Raw genomic sequence first — 24,933 nt, 5'->3', positions numbered from 1 at the left:
CAGTTCTCTAACCTCCTTTTCTCCCAGACTCTTGTTCTCAGCATCACGTTTCATTTCTTGTATGCTGGTTACGATCTCCTGAAGTCCCTCTTTAGTGCCATCAGTTTGTTCTTGATGCTTGCTCCTGAAACTCTAGTTCAGGCTTTACTTAACTCCCTGATCTGACTTAGTCTGGTTTTCCTCATTTTAAAGAGTAAGTGTGAGTTACTTTCAGTCCAACAGTGATTTTTCTCATGTTTCTTCAGATTGTTCTGCCAAGGCACCAGCCTCTGCAGTCTTTGAAGACTAGACGAGGAACAGACAGACATCTATTCAAATTATGGACCAGACTTCATATTTCCCTTTCCTGTTATTGTAGAAACTTTTTTTTCTGATGGTTTTGAATACGACTTAGTCATTGGGTTCAAGTACTGATTTATGAGGATGGTTTCCTTAGACTCTCTGCATTTAATAGAGAGGCAGAAAGAGGCTTTCCCGTGGTGGTGGTTGGGTGTTGGGGCACTGATGTGTGGATTCTGCCGGCTCTACCCTTGCTCTGTTGGTATAGGTAAATATGTGAAATGGTATCAGTGAGAAGTTGCAATGATTTTTGTCTTTTGTTTCTAGAAAGAAAAGTTGGCATCAGAAGCCAAAGAAAGAAAAATTTCCTTGTCTGTTTAGTCTCCATGGAGCATTCTATGCTTAAAGTGAGGCAGTATGACTTTCTCTGATATATTAGCTCTGAAACTGCAGATGCAGAAACAAACTACAAGGAGATATGTTTAATTACAAATACTTGCTTTAGATTTAGTAAAGAAAGCTACGAGATTACAAAAACTATGTAAAAGAAGAAAGTGTGGGTTTGTATGTTTGGGACATGAGGTATTTGACTCCCTCTGGTACTGGTAGACTTACTGTTATAAATGACAAATGAACTGTGCTGCTTTTCTTCATTCTGCTTCCTGAAGTTGAATTATAACTGTAGTGGTTAGGAGTTAATTGTAGAGTAGTGAAAAAAGTTTATGCTTCAAATGTCAGTTAACATGGAAAGAGAATTGAAGTACGCCTTTCTTTTGCAAATAGGCGGGTATATCTCTTGTGTAGATAGGTGGTGTATCCTCCAACCGTGCTTTTTCCTTTAACTACTGAGTTTTTTTGTTAAGATCATTTAGACTTTTTTTTTTGATCACAAGGTAAGCTGGGGAATTATTCAAAGTCATTTTTATGATTTATCTTGGGGTATTCTTCCTCTGTTGCTCTGCCACTTCTTTGCATGCTGACGTAAAACTATCGCAGTGCAGGATAATAGGCACTGTAATTCAGTCTTCAGCTGCGTTAATTTTTTTCTCAGCTGCCTGTCAATTGTGCTTAGTCCTGGTGAATTAATAAAGCAGCCATGTTATGTAGACCTATTTCTCCTGGCAATTAGACTTTTCTCTTCATGTGGGAATGTATGATGAAAAGGTTGGAAGGTGTTTAATGAGTAAAAGCCCATTGTTTCATTCTAAAACAGACTTAAAACAGTATGTCTTACACATTGCTACTGAATGGGGTGGACAGTAAAAGTTGACAGTGGAGCTGCATAGACTCCACATACCTTGTATAGGACACTGTGGTGGTTCTGTGCCTTTCGCAGTAGCATGTGAGTAGTGTTGTGCACAGTATACTGTACCAGTGCACCCTCTTCTCCACTCCCCCCACTGTTTCCTTTAATGGTATAACTTCAATACCAGGGATGTTTTTCAGAGATAGAGATGGAAGTATATGAACTCTGCTGTTACTTGTCCCTAGCTATGCCCACAGTTAACTAAGACTATGCTTTCAGGTGTAGGATTTAAGTCTTGATCTTCTAAAGCCTTTGAAAAATATAGAATATTTTACAGATTTGCTACCTTTAGTATACTTATGCATATGTGCTCACTTTACATACATATTATGTTCACATGATGCATGGACACACATCTGTTTTTAGTGCTTTCTGTAATAATGTAGTCTATCAGAAATGCTGTATTTGTCTTATTTAAATGGAACAAAGGGTGTTCATTTCTCACAGGTTTCTTATTTCTTCTTCACAGAAATTATCCTAGAGCATGGATGCCAGTAAAAAGACAGAACCCCCTTTATCCGTAGAAATGGTACAACAAAGGGCCAATCCTGATCGCAGTCCTTCAGCATCAATTTATGTTCCAGAACAAGGCGGCTACAAAGAGAAATTTGTAAATGCAGTGGAGGATAAGTATAAATGTGAAAAATGTCATCTCATTTTATGCAATCCTAAACAGACTGAATGTGGACACAGATACTGTGAGACCTGCATGAATGCCTTGTTAAGGTATGTTTCCTGTTGTGTTAAAACATGTTCATACCTTTAAACCTTGTGAACTGCTGAAAATAGTATGGAGTTCACAATAGTTTTATGAAGACCTTAAGCTAATGCCCTGGCTGGAAGCAGTCTTCTGCTTGTTGCTTGCTTATTTCTCACCAATGTGCTGGTGCAAGCATTTGTGTGTCATACTGGCTTGGTAACATTTTTTTTGTTAAATTAGTTTTAGCGTGGATCAGGATGAGATTAAATAAGCTTTCCATAAATACTGTTGAAACTGTGGTGAAGGTGTTTCGGTCATATGTAGTGATGCGTTATATAAGAATTTCATTGCTTATGCGGTGTAGAGTTAGTAGCTGTCTCACTTGACTGCCAATGCTACTATTTTGGTGCAGAATTCATTTAATAATGTGAATTCATGTCTGTAGAAGCCCTCGGAGGCTCCTTAGAGTGATAGTATCTAACCTAGCTGTGGACCCAGCCTTACAGTTGAGTGTTGGGACTCTTGGATAAACCTGATTGCTTGCGGAGCTTCCTTTCCCACTAGTCCTTATAGCTGTGTGTCCCAAGGCTTTATAACTGTTGGTTATGTGGGTTCTAGTAGGATCGGGAAGGCTGGCTTGCTTATCACTGAGATGTTTAGATTGGAGTGCAGAATGTGTGAGTGAACTTTATGGACATAAAATGAATGCTGAGAGAGGCAAATCTTTCCTATTCTAGGTAAGAATAAAAATACAGTCATTTAAAAAGAAAAATTCAACTTTTAAGAAATATTTGTACGTCAATAGAAGTATGTTTCTTTGCCTCTCAGCTTTGATGTATTGCTACTGATTGTGTTCAGTGGTGATTTCAAAACTTAGTCTAATGTATGGAGAGCAGTCTGCAAGCTTTAGTCTCTTGGGGCAAATAAGTAGTCAGTACTCCCACTGTATTATTGGGAACGTGGAGATGCAGAAGAGAAGGAACTCACCGGATGTTAAACACCGTGCTAGTGACAGAGAAAGGATTTGACTTTGAAAGGTCTTTGTGATCTCCTGTGTATTTCTTGTGACCATCTTGACTCTAGGCTGTAGTTTATATTTCACATGTATCTTCCTGAGATTATAGTATTTCCAAGTGAAGACTACATGCAGCATGGCAGAAGAGGTGGGAAGATATTATGCTCCCCTGTTACATGATAGAGTAGCCTTTGTACTGGACAAATGGGAGCAAGAGGTCATCCACTCTTGTAACTTTTTGTGCTACTACAGCATGCCAAATTTAAAAGAAAAAAAAAAACTCAACAGCAAAAAATAGGCTTTCTTTCAGTACATGTTTTTGGGTGAGGCATAGTTTGAGTTTAAGAAACACAGTTATCTGTTTCTGAATATATGTATTTGGAAAGATCTTACATGATTAATAACAATGACTGCAGAAAAGCAAACACCTAGCATGCTTGGATGTATGCAGATGGACTGAGCAGATCCTTAGCAATCTAAGCAGTTATAATTCTGGCATTGCTGGAATCTGGGCAATTTTTCTTCCCTGCTGTGAGACGTACACGTGCCTATTACACTGCAGTTAGAATATGTGTAATTTTACCTTCCTGTCTTACCAACCAGTCTTTTATTGAAAAGCAGGCATAGGTAAGACCACCATGCTGCACCTATCACACTACCCTTTCATTCTAGGTATTTCACATAAGCTATTATTTCAGTGTTTGTTGCAAGCAAATTCTTTATTCAAATTTAATTTACAGCTCCTTTTTTGAAAAATAAAAATGTGTGCCATAAAACTGGAAACAAACTAAATTTATTTGGCACAAAATTTTGCGTTCAGTGTCATATGCTGCTGCACACACACTGATTACATGTAGCTAGTTCTGTTCCAGGGTTATTTGAGGACAAAGGATTGGGAGGCAGTGTAGATAACACAATAAAGATGTCTGCTCAGTATGCAGCAGTAGTTTAAAGGAGCAAGTAGGGATGCTTGAGTGCATTCAATAAAAACTAGAAAAGGATGACATTGTATTAAACACTATAAACCCTCAAGTGGATTAGTTTCCAAATTTTTTTTATTTAAAAAAATATTACAGATATTGAAGCTGCAAGGTATATAAGATGCTCAGAAATATTGTGAGAGTCACATAGCATGGTCAGCTCAGGGAGCAGAAGCCAGTGAGATGATTTGATTGAAATAATCAAACTGATTCAGCCTTTTACGCTGATCCACAATGCTACTAACAGCAGCAACTTACGTACGCTATCAAGGAGATGCTTTACAAAAGAATTTAGCTCTTACCTAGTGCTTTTCATCCATAGATCTCAAAGTGCTTTGCAAGGGAGATCAGTATGATTATCTCCATCTTACTTGGGAAAATGGAGCTACAAAGAAATGAAGGGATTTACCTTAGGATATCTAGCAGGTCAGGACCTGAAACGGCTGTAGAAACCCAGATGCCTACACTCCAGTTCAGTTTCAATCCACTAGACTACTCTGTCCCCGAGTCTACCTGTTGTGCAAGATATCCCAAATCTTGCCAATTTTGCCTGTTTGCACTGATAGGTTGAGAAATAATGAGAACTTGTGGATCGGGGCAGGCTTTAAAATTAGGAATGAATTTTGACTTATTCAAGAAAACCACTGTTCATCTGGCTAGAGGCATTGTGGTTGTTTTACTTCCTCAGGAATGCCAGCTACTGTCCACTGAAAACTCAGATTTCAAATCTCTTGAAAAGATGTCATGTTATTTTATTATAATGAACTGCATTCACTTTAAAAAAGCAATTATTGAATAACCATAACTAAGTAAAATGTCTGTAAAGCTGAAATTCTTGTACTGTAGAAATTCAGATGAGTTTATTTTTTTTCTGTTTTATTTTCTCTCCAGTTCCTCTAGTCCAAAATGTACAGCGTGTCAAGAAAGCATAGTAAAAGATAAGGTATTGTTGTTAAAATTGTTTCTTACTCAGGAGTATTGAATAACATATACGAGATGTGTTAGTGCTTTGTGGGAATTGTTTTATAAGCCTAATAAACTACCTGGGGAAGATAATTTTGTTACAAAATTTAAGCCATATATTCTATACATGAAGACAACTCAGTTTTTACTATTAGCCACATGGCCAAAGACAATGTGCCAACTTCATCCCTAATGGTCCAGCCAGGTGTCACATCCTGTTTTCATAGCAGGGAGCTGCAGCTGTTCTCCTGTCCACTGGGAGGATGATAAGAAATAGTGAGAGACTGAGACTGTCACAGATCTAGGCAAAACTTACTCCTGGTTTGGCTCCAGATCAGTGTCTATTGTTTGAATAATCTTGTTTTACAATGTGTTGTTCTATGAAACACACTGGAACCAAAACGGCATGGAGCTGCAGTAATCATAATGGAATCGGAGCCTTTTTATAGAGATATGTTCTTTCACTGATACCTTCTTTACTGTTTTTCACAGGAAACTTTGTGTTGCCTTTGAAAGGTTTGGCATAAAGAAAAATTTTTTTGATGTAGTGTATGGTTTATGCAGTTTTTACACAAGATTTTTCTGAAGAGTTTAGTGAATTCTTTACTACCTAAATAAATTCTTCTAATAGTAAATGTTTTCAAGAAAAGGTTAGTGGTTACGCTAGGGGTTACTCCTTGTTTTAACACAAAATAGTTTTCTGAACAGTGCTTGACGTAATTCAGTTTTGACATGGATGGCCTGTCTAGGATCTCAGTAATGACAATGTCTAGCTTGTTCATCCTGTCAACTAGTGGTGTCAAGACTAGCTCCCGACATATGCAAATGGGCACATATGTTACAAAACTTCAAATTCCTCTAACACAGGAGGAAGGCATGAAGGGCAATGTATATTAAATGCATGTTAGACTAACTCTGCAAGTCAGTGATTTTCATGAAACTGGAGACCTTTCTTTTCCCATAGAATATTGATGCCCAGAATCATAAAGCATTTTTAGGCAGTTCTGGCAAAACTATTTCAAAATTATTTTATTATCTTAACTGCTATAGGCAAAATTATACCCTTGTTAGACTGTGAATTATTTTGAAAAAATACTTCAGTGCCAGCATTGATTATTCAGGTGAGATTTGTTGATTCATTAAACTTCACCGGTGCATCTAAAAAGTAAACAGAAACCAATGGCCTGTATCAAACAATAGGTCGGATGAGGATGATTGCAGTGTTTCCTTCTTTACCGATGCTGGGGATAGCATCGCGGTGACTGCAGACAGACCTGATCATAACTTTTTTTGGTGATCTCCATCTTTTATGGGATATCATCTGTAACAGGTTAAAAATCCAAGTCCCCAAGCTCTCTACTTCTAACTTTTTGCAGCTCTATCATAGACAAAAAAGGCCAGAAAGGCTTCTAAACATTAAAATAGAGAGATTTTTAAAGCCTACTCATCTGTGAAATAAACCTCCTCCAATCTAAGAACTCGGAAAATTTCTGTAGGTAGGTGTTAGCACTGAAGTCTAAACAGTCTAGTGACTGTGTGACTGCCTTTCTTAGAATCCTGAACCCTATAAACAGCTGTGCGTTGGCACTCTTGGTCTTATGGTATCATACCTGATACACCATCTTTCTAAATAACATAGTTCTAGCTTATGCAGGTCTATGATTGGCAAGCAAATGACAAAAATCTTAGTCCTTTCTTTTACCTTTCCCCTATACTGTATTCATAGTAAAAGTGAAATAAATAGTAGAACATCTGTCCAAATATTTTCTTTCACTGGGCTGGTTCATGGCAGAGGAATCTCGGTGATATGCACATTTAAGAAAAATTGAATGGTTGGGTTTTATTTCTGGCATATAAAGGTAGAATTAAATGACATTGCTGTAGTGGAATTGCATGACTCCTACTTTATTTGAATTTGAATATTCTTGAGTGGTTGAAATTTCTAAAATGAAGTGGCTTCTGATTTTCAGGTATTTAAGGATAATTGTTGCAGGAGAGAACTACTTGCCCTTCAGATATACTGCAGAAATGAAAACAAGGGCTGTAAAGAACAACTATCTTTGGGTCAATTACTGGTAAGTAATCTAACATAGTCATAAGCTTCCTTTTGAGATAAAGAAGGAGAAGGAATGCTGCAAATGAAAACCACAATCTGTTTCTTGATTAGGTCTTGCTAGTGGTTAATCTGATGACTAATAAATGTTAGAATAGAGTTAAATTGTTTAGCAATTCTGCTTTTTGATGACCTGTAAGGAATTGTAGTCAAAAATCAAGAGGTTCTGTGACAGTCATACACTAGAATAGAAACACATGATACAAATGGGACCTGAAGGGAGAGCCAAAATCGGGGAAGGATCGTAATGTGTGCTTTACAAGTGTGAGAAATTTGAATTCCTTTTTGGTGTCTCTTTTTGAAATTTTTGGTGTCTTTTTAAATATTTTAATTTCTATTTGTTTATTGGTTTATTACCCATTTTGGTCTTCTGATGTAAGTTGTGGTTTGTGCTTGGAGTCATCTCCAGACTTGTACAAAATAACTTGTAGCTTAGTTTCATGAAGGTGTAACATAGCAGTAATCCAGTAGTGTGACAGTCAGAAGGGATGGTTACACAGCAGTCTGCAATGAGGTGTGTAGGTACTTAAACTTCTTTTGAATGGGCTAGCTCAGGTACTGAAACTACTTAAAGTAGCATATATATTTGTATGGAATAATATACCTTAAAACAAGAATGTTTACCCTTGATTAAATTAGCTTGTGCGGAATTTGTACTACGTTAGAATGCTTTCAGTACTAAACCAGTTCAGGTACATCTATATTGCACTGACATCTGCTCTGTAGGTGAATGGAATGCTATGTCAGAAACATATTCCTGAGTAGATTTATTACTGTTTGCTCTTGCACAGTATTGTGCACAGGTATTTTTGCTTACTGTGGTTCTAAGCTTGCTTTGGTTCTGAATTTATTTGTTGTGGGATGTCTTCAAAGGATGCAAGAAATGCACAGAACTTAGTTGATTTGACTATTTCTTTTCAATCTTTCAGATGCATTTAAAAACTGACTGTCAATTTGAAGAACTTCCGTGTCCTCGTGCTGATTGCAAAGAAAAAATACTGAGAAAAGACTTGCCAGACCATGTAGAGAAGACCTGTAAATACCGGGAGACAACTTGTAAATACTGTAAAAGCCAAGTCCCAATGATTACATTGCAGGTGCAGTATTTCTTTGTATGTAGAGCAAGATTCCATATATTATGTGAAATAACAACTCTTCTTGTGCTTCTGTTTAGCTGTCAACAGAGTATTGGCCACTCAGCCTAAATTACTAAGTCGAAAAAGAAAATAGGCTGACTTCACAGAATCACAGAATAGTTGAGGTTGGCAGGGACCTCTGGAGATCATCTGGTCCAACCCCCCTTGCTCAAGCAGCATCACCTAGAGCAGGGTGCCCAGGACCATGCCCAGTCAGATTTTGAATATCTCCGAGGGTGTAGACTCCACAGCCTCTCTGGGCAACCTGTTGCAGTGTTCAAGCACCCTGACAGTGAAAAAGTGTTTTCTTATGTTCAGTAGTAAAACTTTCAAACTTCAAAACTTTCAAAACACATTTTTGCTGTGGAAGTGCCAGCTGCTGCATTGCCTGGGAAATGTTTTCTTTGTTTTTCTAATGTTCAGATATTGCATTTTAGAAAAGAAAATCGCATCCATTGAATAATATTGATCCTAAAGTAACTTTTGCCATGCTTTTCGTTTTTTTGGTTTTTTTCCTTCATAAATTGATATAGTACACACAACTACCACTGTAACAATTAAATGTTATGCAGGAAAAACATGAGCATAGCAATCGACTGGAGTAATAGCACCTTTCTATCTAGCCCTTCTTGGGTCCTGTGTGAGCTGTTATGAAAAGAAAGGAGGAAACAGTGCAACATCAAAATGTGTCTTAGCAGTAATGGTACCTGTTATACCTAGAGAGCGTTACTGCTACTCTTGGCATACGAGTAGTTTGTCTGATAAGCACCTTGTGCTCTCCAGTGTGGAGATTGAGAAAGCCATACTTACTTAATGTGGTAGAATTGTAACTTGAATGCGTTTGCATTATTTCCTGTTGCACTGTATGATGTTGAATCCCTCTTACTATAATTTTAATATTTATTTTTACTCAATTTGTATAATTTCTATAGTTTGACAGTCTCAGATTTCAGAGCCTCTTAGTATAGTAAGAGTGATCAAAACTTTATTTTCATTTGTACTTTTTGCTATTGTTGTTAGGTGAAGTCTCAAAATGATGAGAAGCACTCCTTGCAGAGAGGTGTCATTATGAAAAGGCATAGAGGGAATCTTTCCAAGTTCTGATGTACATCTGTCTTTCACTTAGGAGTGAAACACTTGCAATGTGTGGTGCTTTGATAATTGTGTGTTATCTAGCCTAAGGTGGCTGAAATGTGAAAATAGGCAGAGATTAAGTTTACGCTATGTTTATTCTCACAGTTTCATCTTTACCTCTGTATCAGAATGTTTATGTAGATAGGTTATGGATGCTGTTCTCCCAGAATTTTGTTTAGATTAGAAATTACATTAGACAAAGAATGATATTCAAGAATGCCTAGAGTCTTAATGGACAAAGTCAATGAGTATTAGATGAGTCTTACTGTACAGCTAGATTTTTCATATCTAACCGATACACTCACAAGCTGCTTGTAGTCATATATACATATTTTTTTTATGCTGGCAGTGGCAGTGCAGTCGCAATGCACTAAAGTTTCAAGAGTCTGAAATCATCCTAACCTTTTTGAAGAGCACAGAACTCTGTTTTAGTTTAAGAAATCTCTCTTTAATCAAGTGTCGATGGATTTAACATTTTTCTTAAATAAATGTGCTTTTATGAAATCTTTGAACTACCAGTAGCTTTCAAGATACACACGAGCTGAGACAACTTTTAGTCTATCAGTTGTTTTAATTCTTAGTGATTTATATTTTAGGTACTCTTGTTGGTAACAAGAATGGCATATTACTGTGAAGTGCAGAAAAGAGTATTTGTTCTTTTCCAGAATCTTCAGCAGCAGAATTTTGAGTTGCTGTCAGAGGCGATAGCACTTACTTTTCCAAAGAGCTTTGTTTAAATGCGGTTTTATATTGAGATGTCACTATTTTGCTTGTATTAAAGTTGGTACCACTATTCACCTTTTTTTGATGTTCTAAATGAGGCTACATTTGTAAATCACAACATTTTCAAGGAATGTTAAATGTTCTAATATGGTCATTGGTTTATATGTTTCAATACATAGAAAAAAAGACAGTTTTGCTTCCATATTGCTTTATGGATGCAAAAGCAGCCACAATTAGAAGATCAGCAATTGCCTGGTACTGCTGTTAATGTTTTTATTGACTAGATGTGATTATATAAATGCTGATGGCTTTGTGTTGTGGCCTGATAAAATGTTACCTAATTGTACTTTAGTAATGAAAATTAGAAGCTTAATGAGACTATACAATCAAATGAAGGGCTTCTTTTGACTTTTCAGTTCAATTTTCTCACCCAGAGCTTGAGTTCATCTCTAGCTTCTGCAGCCTAACTTTTTTTTAATGTATGAACAACTGAAGCAGGCCTCAGTGACTTGAACTGAAAATGGTGATAGAGGGAGCATACCAAGAAAAAAGGTATGCAAATGAAAACAAAAATAATTTTACCGGAGCGCATATGGTTCATGTCTTCATAGAATCCCATGACCTGGGGGGTAGGAAATCCCCGTTGTTGAAGACAAACTCTTTAGTTAGCAATGTTAGTTTGCCTTTTTTGAGGTTGCATTAGTCTTGCCTGCACTGTCACTAGGTGAGTTAACTTGTCAATTGCTTTTCTTTTATTTGACCCATACATATATATGTATATACGTATGTATTTTATTATAAGGCTACCTTCTTCATCCTGTAATTTCTGGCAGACAAAGCTGCTGCATTGTTGAAACAGAAATAATAGCCTGAAATGTTTCTGAATTGTTCTGTTCCTCTGTGGATAATCCACAAGACTTAAAAGTGCTTTTCCTATAAAACTGATTATGGTGCAGACCTGGAAGGGCAGCATTACTTAGAGCCCAGGCTCTTCACTACAGCCCTGGCCACAGAAAGGTGGTCCTAGGCAGACCTTGCCAAGGCAGGCTGGACTCTGCTACGTGGGCTGAAAGACAACTGAGCTGTTCACAGGCCAGGACAGCCCCCAAGGCAGATGTGAGACATTGTCACCTTGCTTCCTTGCCACTGCTCTGGAACCAGCCATGTTCCTAATGTGGCACTGTGACTCTGGGGAGCCATATTAATATCCTGCTTGCCTATCATCTGTGCCAGATGCTCTGCATGTGGTATCACCTGAGTTATAGGTAGCACTGGGCTTTTGTTTTTGTATGCTTGGCGACATGTGAATTTAACTGGTCAGTAAGAAAAGGAATAAGATTCCTGGAATAAGGTTAATTTGGTATACCCTGAAGTCATTGGAAAAGGTTCCCCTTGATTTCATTGGTGTGCTTTGGAATTTGGAGTGAGGAGGAGAACTGGAGAGAGGGCCATAAATAAATTGCATGTTGCCTTTTTATCAGGAACTATGAGTGAACTTTCAACAAGTATTTCATAGCCCTTGCCAGATAATTTGTACAGATTAGAGAAAAGAGAAAGTTACAATTATGGGATGAATGTTAGAATAAAATGACTTTTTTTTTTTTTATTTGCTAAACAGGTTTGTAGGATAGTAGGCTCCCAATGCTGCTGGTAGCACATGTTGTCTTTTTAACCCAATTACATGTGTGTTCAGAGTAGGGAAAGGTTCCAGGTTCAGTTTCTTGGTATGTCTGAACAGAAATGGTCCTATATCTGTCATTTATTGGGAGAGTACCCTGGTCACCATGATAGGGCTTATTCTGGGGAGAGGTATTGTCAGTCTGTTGTGTTAGCATCGCTCTTGTTTGAGTAGCCATCTCCTGGTGGGGAGGGCTGAATCTAGCTCCCTCCTCCCTGTTAGGAGGCTGTCCCAACTACCAGGCTAAGGAGCAACTTGAGCTTTCTTGCTTTCTGTCTCTGTGACTGTCCACGTGTGTTACACCCAGGAACTAGTGTGAGTAGGAGGGAGTGCAGGGCAGACTTACATCACAACAGTATTTCTGATGATGAATTTTTTGGAAATGTGGAGGTACACATTTTCAAATAATCCCATATTCATGTCAGATTTGAGGCAAGGCCTCTCGCATTTCAGAGCTTGGATCTCCTTTATGTCTTGGTTTTGTGTCAAAAAAGACATTGTTACTGGGCATTACTGCTACCTGTTCTTCCTTTCTAGCAGTCTTACACACCTAACCCTTTGTCTCCTTCTTTTCTTAACTACCAGAAATGAAACACTTTGTTTCAGGTTGAATAGAACATTTCAATTGACACAAACCGAAAAATTTTTTTTCCAGATTTTTCATTTTGATGAGAAAAACAGAAAAGAAATGTACATTCATTTTGATTGGACCTTTTTTTCTTCATTCCCTATGGTGATTTGGTTTGACTGCTATGCTGTCATCAGCTAGGTTCAGATCAACAGGCCTACCCTGCGGCATGATAAATTTCGACATCTCTTTGAACTTTGGATGTATAGCAATGAGATTCATTCAGGTGTGTGGGAGTCAAAATTAGGAAAAAAAAACAGAAAGGGAATATCTGCACATAGGGAGGCAAGGTTCTCTGAGTGTGCAACACATGCTTCTGAAGAGCTTTCCCATGCACTGTATACTCTTACTAAAAGGACATCTGCAAAGGGTCTGCTCTCTCTTTAAGGTGCCCATTTTTATGGTAATCCTAGGGAAGAACACTATTATTGTTGCTGCATTGCTCTAAGTGAAAACAAGTACATTTATTCTGCATGGGAAAATACAAGAAAAACCTTATTTTTGTTTCAGAATACAGACCCATATATTAAAAGCATAAACTGTTTGAGCAATTGCAGTTCTGTGACACTTTGCACAATAGGGATTAACATTGCCAAAAATCTTTTGTACTTTTTTTATTATTGTAGGATGCTTTTCTTTCCAGGTAAGTTCTCATTAATTTCAGATTAAGAGTTGATTTGTGGTTTGTTTGCTTTTTCCTCTGTAGAAACACGAAGATGCAGACTGCCCATGTGTAATGGTTTCATGTCCTCATAAATGTAGTGTTAAAACACTCATGAGGAGCGAGGTAAGAAGTTGTGTCCGATGTTGTGCTGAAAAACAGTTAATAGTTTAGAATTTTTTTAGTAAGATCTCGCAAGAATTTTGCCAGAAGCCATTTACTTTTTAAAATGTGAGATCTAAAGAAAAGCTTTTTCTACCACACAGTTAAGTGTGATAACACTCAAATATTTTTAATGATTTCTTGGAAAATTATCTTGCAAAAATTAATCTCTTAATTTTCTGTCTTTATTACACTTGGCTTGTCCAAGAATAGCGCATGTCTTTCCTGCTTTCATTTCTAATACCCACCCCCCCTTAGTCTGAAGCATCTGTTCAGCACAGTAGAGCAGCCTCTTGGGGTAGCAGTAGCTGGCTTGTACTGAAATAGAATGAGAGAAATAAAATTCAGTGCACGTTGACAAGAAATAAAGACTAGAAAAATCATATAAATGAGTAGATAATATGTAGAATTGGTCCATGCAAAACTTTAAAGTGCCATTAAATCTATCAAATTTTGGGGGAAAAAAATAAAAGAAGTGACACTTGGAGTATTAATGTAAGATACAGGATTATGTGAATATGGCATTCCTACAGCCAGATGCAACAAGCAGTGATGATTTCTCTATTGTATAGAAACTTCCATTAATATTTTGACCAGATGGAAAAACCCTGCCTTGTTCAAACAGATCCATGTTCTTGTATATAAGCAGATGTAAGTAGCATCTGTCAAAGTCAATGTGCGTATTTTTTTCCTAAAAATAAGATGGGAAAGAGCTGATTTATGTCTTCAGCACTCTTTGTAAGCCTCATTTAAGGAAAGTTACGTTTCAGACATGAGGATGAACTTTTTTTCTTTTCACTGATACTTACTTCTCGATTTGGATTCTTTTTATTTCTTCAGTTACACTTAGGAATTAATAATCATGTGACTAGGGTGCATAAGGCACCTGCCAAACACAGAGGTAGTCTTTTCCCCTGGGACAGTGAAATCTAAAATATATGATGGATACTGAGAGAGAAAGTGTGTATATATACCTGTACTAGCTATTTGGGCCAATTCTATCAGTGCTTGCTTCTGAGGTTAGACCCTGGTCCTGGAGCACTTAAGCTTATTCTTAAATCTTGACCTTAGCACTGTTTTGAGGCGAGGTATATCTGAGTGCTGATAAGAATTATCCCATTAAAGCCTGGGTCAGTGTGTCATGCAATTTATAACTTGTTCACATATAGCTGGAATTGGGTTCTGAAACCATTGGTAGAATTAGAACTTAATCATCATCTTGCCCTACCTACCTCATCTGTTGTTGTATGTTGTTTATTTTTTTTTCTGATACTGTGAAAATGTATGTATTACTCAGCTGCATGGTTAGGTACAACTACTCTACTACAGAAAATGGGAAAATGCCTGCCTAACAGTTTGAGAAAATTCTGTAATGTGTAAAAAGTGAATATCTTGTTGTAGAATAAAAGGCAATTTTTCATTTTTAATTCATAACTCGTTGGTAGACTTTTAGTTTTGAGAAATTGAAGAAGTGGCATTCTAGTAAAGCCTGTTACACCACGTCTCTTTCTTATTTGGTCTTTTTTTTCGGAGCCGTGTGTTTCTTTTGAGACATAGTACAAATTTCTACAGATAGTGTTTAGAATATAATAGGTGTATATCAGAGATAAGTGATTTATGCATCTCAGTATCAGATTTTAAAGACTGTCCTGTCTGTACTAGAGCTACAGGTTCAAAGCAGAATTGGTTCACCCCTTCTTCTCTTGGAGGTGGATGAACTAAGTTGCATGGGGCTTTTTGTGGGGGAATTTCAAATGAGATCTTGAAACCCAAAAGAATGATGCCAGCTGAGGAGCTAGCCCCTAGCTCCGGTCTGCTTTGTGGGAAATACAAATTGCAGATCTTGTTCTTACGCTCCCTTTTCTAAAAATGGCTCTTTGCTCTAACTTTTAGGCAGTTTGCATCTAGCTGCTGCCTTCTGTGCTGCAATGGCTGCTGTCTGTATATATGTACATGCTTCTGTGAATTGGTTAATTTAAATGAAAAGTGTTCTGTGCTCATAATAATCCAAAATAATGGAATGAATCTCAGTCTGTGAAAAATGCAGGCATTTTACTAATCGGTTTTAATCCTGTGTACTGCATTTTTAAAAATGATTCAACTGTACCTATTATAAAACTGTCTGTTTCACACAGTCTTTGTGTAGTTTAACCGTTAAATTTTGGCACTGAGAATTGCATGTTTTGTTTTTGAAAAATTGGTTTCTCATGAACTAAGGATTGGAAAAGATGTACTTTACTACAGTGAAACTGATCTTGAAAGACTTATCCAGAAGACCAGTAAAAATCACTCGTTGAGAAAAGATTAGTCATTCATTGAAGTCGAATGAAATCATGCAGATAATTGTAGAGTGTGTTCTTTTTGTTCGCTTTTTTTAATTGGGTTGCCTATTGAAATAGTCTTTAGTAGAAGTTTCACTGTATATTAAATGTATCACACTGTATACTGTATTGGCATGTGCGTGTGGTTTACATATGTGTATATATAGTATTTGCACTTTAGGTCAGATTGGAGAAAATATACACACGTGTATTGTATGTTCTGCAAATGGCACACACAATACAGATCTGGTAACCTGTGCCCTTTATGTTTTGAGCATTATCATGCAAACGTCTTTTGCCAAAACTCACATTTTTTTCCTATTGCAGTTGAATGCACATTTGTCAGAATGTATTAATGCCCCAAGTACCTGTAGTTTTAAGCGTTATGGCTGCACTTTTCAGGTCAGTATATAACAATTATACTTCCCAATTGATGAAAATCTGCAAATAAAACTTAACGCTTTGACATGAAAGTTCTGGACTTCTCTAGCCTTGGTTAAGAAAAAGTTATCCAGTTCACAAGTGATTATGCAGCACATGTTTGTTTTTGCACTTCAAAAATAGACAATATAAAAGGCCCACACATTCCTGCAATGCTTTGGGAGTTCAATTATTAGGTGTATCTTGTTGAAAAAGGAAGATGATATATGCAAAGAACTTCTTTTACTTAGAATAAGAGGAAAGTCACTTCTTCAGAAAATAGTTTAATAATTTCAGTTGTTGCTATGAAAGTATTTATTTTCTTGAGCTAAATATGTTTATATTTTCTCTTGTTTGTGTGTCTTAATATTTTTATTAAGATTAAACATAGGTTGACCCACTTAAAACATGTATTTTTATGTGCATTCATATGTCTGTGTGCACATAGTTGTGTAATAAAAGCATAACACCAAACTTATCAAAATTGTAGATTTTAATCCTGGCAATCACTGCGGTGTTTTAAAAAATAAAATAAAGCCAAGCCCTGGAGTTTAATTTCAGGAGTATTATTCCATTCTCTTACAACATTCTACTTCCGATACCTATATCTTAGGGAATTCTGATGCTTATATAATGAAGGGATTATTCAGGAAATTTCAGAAACTGCTGACAGGAAAAAATGGAGTTTATCAGATAGTGTCATTCATTTGAAAGGCCATGATAACTTAAAGAGACAAGAACTATAAGCAGCAACACTTCTCAATAAACTACTTCCTGCAGGTATTTCCAGTTTCTTAAACAACGAGCATTCATCCCTTTAAATATTGACAGTACAGTAATGCTCTTAGTGGTAGAACTGATCAATACTATAACCCTGCCCGCTGTTATGTCTTATGTATTGCCATTCATTTTATGTATGTATATGTGTGCATATATGTATATATATCCACATATATATTTTTAGTATTTTATATAGAGTACATACCTTGATGATCATTGAAATCCTTTCAGTTGCTTTGCAGCATTTCTGTCATTGAAGCTAATGTACACTGCATTGCAAAACACTTACTGAAGAAGGTGTAATGCAACACAATACAAATAAACTGATATGGTCTGCATCTTATGTACTCTGTATATGATCTATGTGTGTTCTGTGAACTCTTTATATAGTGGTTATTTGTAACAGCATTTATAAGTTGTGCAGAGGCAGCATATCAGAATATCACAGAGCAATCATGGTAACATTTTAGGATGACAAACTAGTCATTGTAATATCTCTCCAAGTAGTTTATAAAGCTGGCAGTTTCCAGTGATGATAAATTTATCTTGAATATTTTTCTTTAATACTCAACTGAGGGGAAATTTAGTGCTTATGAAGCTGTTTATGAAACACAACACAAGTTTAAATTATGATTTGGGGAATTGGACATTTTAGGGTGGTTTTTTTTTTTTTGACTCAAGAGTTTTATTGTAATTTATTTAGTGCAAAGCTACCCAGAAGACTCTAAAATAGATTAACAGATTTACAAAATGAATTGTATGTCATCTCTGATATATTGAGTGCATTGGATGGAGATATATGGCAGTTGAATAAAACACTTGCTGTATTAAATGTATTCCTGACTTCTGTAAATTCCCAAGTAGATTTGCCTTCTCTCTACATTTCTCCAACATGCATCCGTGAACCAAAATATGTAGTGTTGGTTCGATGTCTTGATATACTCTTTCTTTGTAGGTTTAAAAGAAGTGGAATTGGCTAAAATGTATAAATTCTTTGTTGTCACAGGGAACAAACCAACAAATTAAAGCACATGAAGCCAGCTCAGCAGTGCAGCATGTTAACTTATTGAAAGAGTGGAGCAATGCTCTAGAAAATAAGGTATATCTTCTACTCACTTCTAATTTTCATTGATTTCTTTAAATCATATCAAAGTACTGGAAGAAGCGATTTTTTTTTTTGTCTAACAGCTGTTCAACAGTACAGCTAAAGCACCAGTAGGATCCAAAAGTAATCAAGTCACTTAGCATAACTGTACCTTTATTATAATAAATGCTGTGAGAAACTTGGCTTCACAACTCCATATTCAATTATCCTGATTGGTAACTTAATAATTAAAATAGTCTCTTTACACAGATAAACTGTCTTATATTAAATTTCCTCTCCAAGCTGCCTTTTTATGAAAGAAAGGGTTCAGGAAACTTTGGCAGTGCTATGACCTGTATTTTTGTTACCTCAGTATTTTTCTGGAGATAAGATTATTAGGAATGCCATGTAATAAACCAGTTGTTTACTTTATTTACTTTCATTATTGCTCTCCAAACTTAATGACCTGCAAAGATTGATTAAATTATACATACTGTAATTCTTAGGCATGCTGATTTCTGCTTTATTGCTGGACTGGAGTGAAATTCATGTTGCAGTGCTTCCTTGGCACTCCTGGTTTTTAGAAAATGTTTGGGATTTGGGAGATGCTGGAGATCACATCGGTAACAGCTACAATCATGTGAATAGTTTAGATGACTTAACCTGTTCTCCAAATAAAATGAAAGACTTAAAATTTAAATATAAAGCTTCAGAACAAATCACTTAAATCTTTTGAAAGAGCTTATTGTTCTAAATAGCCATTAAAATAATTCTTTTAAGTTTTTCTGGGGGGAGGGAGGGGAATAGCCCACAAAATCACTACAACCATGCTACAAAGGCAGGCAGAAAAGTCAGGAGCCTCTTCAGGTTTTTCTAGAGTGAGTCGGGCAATTCAGTAAGAGTAAAGATCACAGTGTGAGCTCAGTGATGATTGGGTACGTATGGCTTGTGACTTCTGTCCTCTCACAGCAGATCACTAGCCGGAGTTTAGCAAGTCCTGTCTGGAAAGCATATTCCCTGTTGGTCCACCACAGTGATCTGTGTCCCATGGATTTCCAGCAAGGTCCTGCAGCCGCGGAAGTATAGTTTTAAAGCAGAAGTTAACAGGAAGGGCAAAATATGATGGTGTCCCAAGCACCTTGGTCCATAGACTGCTGCTTTTTTTTTTTTTTTCCGAAGCTCCATTAGGAGACAGTCTATGGAACCTGGGAGAAGTCTAGGGTAGCTTTATTCAGATACAGTTTTTACTATGTGTATAAGTTTTAGTTTTATCACTAACAATATTTCGGTTTTCCTTTTGTGCTTAAATCTCTGTGATAATATAGGAACTCTTGGGTTTTTGGTTTTAACACATACAAATTCATATCCTTAGTTCTTTTTTCATTAATTTGATTAAAACTATATCACTAGGAAAAAAATGTGTTCCCTTTGACTTCTAGTATAGATCATTTTCTGCCTTTTGTCAATGTCCTGGGAGGTGCTTTATCATTTAAAAATGCTCAGCAGTTCTGTGTTTGTGTCTTTTGTAGAGCTAAGAGAATAAACACTTTGCTACATTTATTACGCTCAGGGGTTTTTTTTAACATTCTTTTAGGATGTAATTGCTTATCGTTGTTTGTTTGCCTCCCTCCCCCCTTTTTTTCTTTTCACTTCCTGCTTCGTAGACTTCTTCCTATTCATAATAAAGAGTTGAATCATTGGAAATCCCAGGACAGTGCCAAGTTACAAGAATAGCTAACCACATATCATATGTCAGTGACTTTATGCTAGAGAAGGGTAATAAAATGATTTGTAACTTCATTGTTGTTCTCTTCTTCCAGATAAAAAATAATCAATGCACTGCAGGAAGATAGTGCAAAGTTGACTTAGCTGATGATTATCGCTGAAATCCTGGCCCCATTTTTAGTCAGTGGAAGTCTTGTCACTGGTTTCGGTGGGGTCAAGATTTCATTAGAGACACTCAACTTGATTTGTATGGAGGGGAAAGGAGAAGTTGCCTTCTGCCAGTCAATGTGTTCTTTGACAGCGTTGCAGAGTACACAAACTGAAAGCCTTCGGAGCTGCAAAGCTTGTGCTAAGTTAGGAGTTTTGTATTTGAATGGTACTGTTGACAAAAAGTACTAAGAGGAGGTCAGACTTAAAAACCTTGAATCAAAACTTTCTGGGGGGTGAATTAAAATTTGGTGCTTTGTTCACTCTGGGAGTCTGAACTCACACAGATTTTGTGATGTTGGATCCTAATTTTGTGTCCTCGTCCCATCCTTAAAGAGATCTGGTATAAAATGTTTTTGCCTTTTAATGTATGACTTAAACATGGGGCTTGTCTGTTTTAATCCAATTCTTTGTGTCATACAAGGGTTTTTCATTCTCTTTTAGTAAGCAACAGTACACAATAGCTTGATTTGAAAAACAGCTGAATAAGAACACATTTATCTTAGTATTTCAGATATGAGAAGGGAGTAAAGGAATCCGATTCATGATGCAGTTTGTAAATAGATGCTGTTTCTTTTATGCTGTTTTTTTAGCTTAAAATTAACTCAAATGCAAAGGCTTATGCCAAATACAATTAGGAAACTATATTTATTTAATGTTAAAGATTTCTTATTCACAAATTGTCACTGAACTACAATTACTGAGTTAGCAATGGCAGTTCTGTATGATTAAGGACTGCAGGACATAATACTATTTCTCTTGTGTTCTGTAAAACTGTGTGGAAAATCTCAGTACAAGACAGGCCCACATATTGTAACTTGTACAAAAATGGAAATGTAATGCTAGTGACACAAAGCGCAACTGCCTTATGATTAGGAGACCTGGGGAGGAAACAATGAGAGAAGAGGAATGTAAAGATCACAATTAACTAAATAACTCTGATTCATTAAGGAAAAGGAGGATACAAAATTAAAGCAGCTACCCAGCAGATCTGAAATGTGTGGGAGGCAGAGTACTAGTTTAAATTTCTACTTGTTCCTGAAAATCATCTCCAGTATCTAGGCATATATTCCTTCAGCATCAGGGTTGTTTCTCTCTGTGTACTGGCAAAATTAGCTTTGGCTCATTTCTGTGAGCCTCTTCTCCTAGTTTTTCATGTATAAAATGAGCAACTAATACGTGTGTGTGTGTGTGTGTGTGTGTGTATGTATATATACACATATATATATATATATACACACACACACATGCTAGACTATATTGAAAATTATATATACACATATAATATGAAGAATGGTCTCTCTCTATGTTTTTGGGCTGCTGTCCAATGAACATGCTGAATATCTGCAGGCCTTTGGCAATCCTTTTTTGTCCAGTTTGGACTAGTATGGGGAACAAAATTGTTTTCTGTTTTTTTTTATATTATTTATTTATATACATATAGCAGGATAGCTTCTTGAGTGTAGGAATGCAGTGACATGTAAGTAATAGAGCTATGTCAGAGTAGAGGACAGCTAAGGTAGTGGACTACCACAGGGGTATCCACATTGGAGGTAAAAATTACTTGACCTCAAACTATAGCAACTGTGTTGAGATGGGTTAGATTCTTTTGGGATGTGAAGCGACCAAATAATTAATCTTAATGTGAAATGTTTTCAAAGTGTTTTATTGGATCAAAAGTAGTGCTGCTTCTTATCCATCTAAGGATCTAACTTTGGATCTAATCAGTCAGGCCACATCAAAATGTCATTTTGGGTTGGATGTTTGTGTCTTATTTTTTACAGTTCTGCAGCTGAATAATTTTGCCTGAGGAAAATGAGATTAATTAAAAAAAAAAAAAGCACAGAACTCCTCCCCCCCAACCACATTAACGAACACAGCACAAAATGGGGTGTATCTGCAGTGACAGAGAATATTTACTGTATTACTTTCATCTCCAAGGAGATATAATATATGATATTCTTGTAACAATGCTCATGTTTTAAAATCAGAATGAGTCACTAATGAATAGATTCATAAAATGTCTATACAGAGAGAGACTATAATGCGCAGTCTGCATATCTAGTTCTTTAGTCGTTTTCTACTAGGAGGCACCGTTGGGTTTTCCTTCAGATGCATGGATCCCTTCTGAACTACCTCATCTTGGTAGTTTTCATCACCATTGCATTCTGTGAAGCCAAGCCAATCCCATGCAGATGCCATGTTTATTTAAACTTGCTATAGATAAGAATAGATTGGAGTAGGTGGGGAAGATTGTTTTTCTCTTGGCTAGCTTTTCAGCTGTTCTCTGGCATTGCTGTCTGTGCAGGGATCGGGTTCTTAAAACGAGTCTAGAACTAAATGGGTTGTTTCCTCCAAACACCAAGCCAGTCCTAAGTTAGTAAACTGAAACCAGGAAACCAAACCATTAAATAGCAGACCAGATAAAAGAAAGATTATGCTTAGATGTAAGTTCTATTGCGGTTTGTGTATCCCATCTACTCCTTTATTAGCCTAAATTGTACCAATATCACTCTGTGGAAGTGGAAAACTAGCATCAGAAGCCTTTTTTTTTTTTTTTTTTTTCCCTAACAAGACTTGGAGATAGATTTTACTAGGATCTCATCTCAATTGTGTATGTAAGATAGTTTAAAAATATTGAAGTTGTAGGTATTTTTAATAAACATTGGCAGGAGTAATTGTAGAATTTTTTCCAGGTGGCCTTGCTCCAGAATGAAAGTTTGGAAAAGAACAAGAGTATACAAACTTTACATAATCAGATTTGTAGCTTTGAAATAGAAATTGAAAGACAGAAGGAAATGCTGCGGAATAATGAATCTAAAATACTTCATTTACAGGTAAGAAATTTAGAATCTCCCCATTAAAGCAGAAATGGTAGTAGCTTGTGTTCTATGCCTTTACACTTTTGAAGTGAGGTGTTCTAAGGGGGGAGAGTCTACCTTGTTACAAAGGTATTCTGAAATTTTTTTTCTTCTGGTCAGTAGCTGGTTTGCCATGTTGTTGGAGTAAAATACTTTGCTGAAACATTGCAGTTTTCTATCCCATGTTAAAACAAGAAGATTTGTTTAAAAGGGGAAAAAATTAAAAGCAAAATTACAAATATCACCTGAAGAATCATCATCATTATTTTTTTCCTCTTGTTTTAAGAAAAAAAGTTTCCTTGAACTACTGCCAAATTGGAGGAAAATATTAGGCCCCTTAAAACTGTTATATATTTATTGTATATTTCTTTTCTACTTGCTAGTATAGTATTAAAAAACATTAATCATGGGTGAAAAGACTGGTGTGGAATTAATCTAAACCCAGTGCAATGTATTTGAACATACTTTTTAAAATCCTTGTTTCTTGTTTTTGAGCCTTCTGAGGAAAATGTATCTATATATATTCTTTTGCCAGTAGGTCTGAGTTTCATTTTGTGCTCTGAATTGCCTGGCCACAAGCCAGCGTCAAATCAAAAGTCCTGTGAATGCTCTAGCACAGTGCTTAGCCCAAGGTGAAATAGTTTCCTTTGCATTCAGAGCTAACTTGGAATGTGGATGCTGGGAATTTGTGTTATCTTAGATGATATTAACCACAATTAGGTAAACCTCAGGAGACATTTGGCAAACTATTGTGAAGGCATCATTTACACATCATTATAGCATGTCTACTGCTAGAATACCAGATATCTCCTTTAGCATCCACCTTAAAGGAAGGTAAATAAAAGTATCTTGTTTACTTAATAGTAAACAAAAAATTTTGATACTTTAGAAAGGTTTAAGTAGCCAAACTAGCATATGGCTGGAATTCAGAGGGTGGCATATGCAAGAGCTCAGAGCCATGAGACCCTCAATGTTGGTTTATAAGGAAATCTGCAAGTTTGCAGGCTGCACTTAGTTCCTGCCATCTTCTGTCCACATAGTAACCAGTCTAACACTCCTTAGTCATTGTTATTTGGTCTGATGATCATTTAGGGTATAGCTGAATGCTTATAATATTGCATTCTGACACTGAGAAGGTAAATCTTGTAATTATTGGTATTGCTGATTGAATCTTCCAGGAGGTAAGTTAATTTGTAAGAGTGGCTTTTTACACATCCTCTCTCAATAATCTGCAATGAGAAAGGAAATGGAGAAAAGTAGAGCAAAGTTTTTCATGACTGTCTTGGCAGCCAATTGCAATGTTTCTGATTTGCCCAAGCTGTAAGAGTGTTACCAGAATAAGTTTTCAAATGGTTTGTGTTCAGGAAGAAAAAATAAAAAAATGGTTGGCAGATTCCAACAGGTGGCATTTTGGTTGTAACAAGTAGTAGAGAGGGTATTTGGGGTTTTTGTTTTGTTTTCTCTTTCTCCTCCTCTTTACTGCTTCTCACCAGCTACTTTAGTTCAGTTATTTTAAGCCGAACTGTGTTTTAGAGCTGTTTCAACCTGATTCCTTCTGCTTACTGGAACTCCCTGGTTCAGTTAGGTTAAGGGCATTCTGGAGATACACCTCAATTTGTTTTTCCTGGGGCAATTTGATTAGCCTCCTTCTGTTGCCCACTAGGAATTAAAGGAATTAGTTACTTCTTGTGAAACATTTATTTTTCCAGACTGTGTTGAGCAGCCATGGCTATGCCAGAGCCATAGATACTTCCAGTGTAGACCTACAGGTATTATTTGCTTAGTCTCAAGTCCTATGCATGCCGGTAATTTCCAATACAGTTTCAATAATAGTTGTCATGCAGCCTTCTTTGGCTTGGGAACAACTGTTTCATTGAGCGCAATTGGCATCATCTGCACTGTGAGATATTTCAGTGCAACTAGTGTAAAAGCATCAAAGGTGTCTGGGCACTGGCAGGAACCTCAGCCTTGAGATCAAGTTAATTTTGTATATGCTAGACTCCAAGGAAAGTGTTACTGCTTTTTCTGTCTCATTTCCACCAGCTTTACCAAGAGGG

At 36.6% G+C, this 24,933-nt stretch overlaps 1 protein-coding gene across 5 annotated transcripts in view; it reads left to right on the top strand.

Moving 5' to 3' along the window:
• TRAF3 (TNF receptor associated factor 3) overlaps positions 1-24,933 on the top strand; it is a 67,326-nt gene that overhangs the window by 33,729 nt on the left and 8,664 nt on the right. For 3 of the 5 annotated variants that reach the window (XM_026079590.1, XM_026079589.1, XM_026079591.1), the window contains 8 exons: positions 2,055-2,311; positions 5,172-5,223; positions 7,214-7,318; positions 8,286-8,453; positions 13,362-13,442; positions 16,127-16,201; positions 18,006-18,098; positions 22,712-22,852. In XM_026079590.1, coding sequence (XP_025935375.1) covers positions 2,070-2,311; positions 5,172-5,223; positions 7,214-7,318; positions 8,286-8,453; positions 13,362-13,442; positions 16,127-16,201; positions 18,006-18,098; positions 22,712-22,852 — 957 coding nt within the window. In that variant the 5' untranslated portion in view covers positions 2,055-2,069. The remainder of the gene's footprint in view (positions 1-2,054; positions 2,312-5,171; positions 5,224-7,213; positions 7,319-8,285; positions 8,454-13,361; positions 13,443-16,126; positions 16,202-18,005; positions 18,099-22,711; positions 22,853-24,933) is intronic. The other 2 variants (XM_026079592.1, XM_026079593.1) reach the window with 2 other exon arrangements.

The sequence above is a fragment of the Apteryx rowi genome, unplaced genomic scaffold, assembly GCF_003343035.1.
Source record: "Apteryx rowi isolate R43461 unplaced genomic scaffold, aptRow1 scaffold_5, whole genome shotgun sequence".
Classification (NCBI taxonomy): domain Eukaryota; kingdom Metazoa; phylum Chordata; class Aves; order Apterygiformes; family Apterygidae; genus Apteryx; species Apteryx rowi.
The sequence above is the reverse complement of the archived record's forward strand: the minus strand, read 5'-3'. Positions and strand labels throughout refer to the sequence as shown.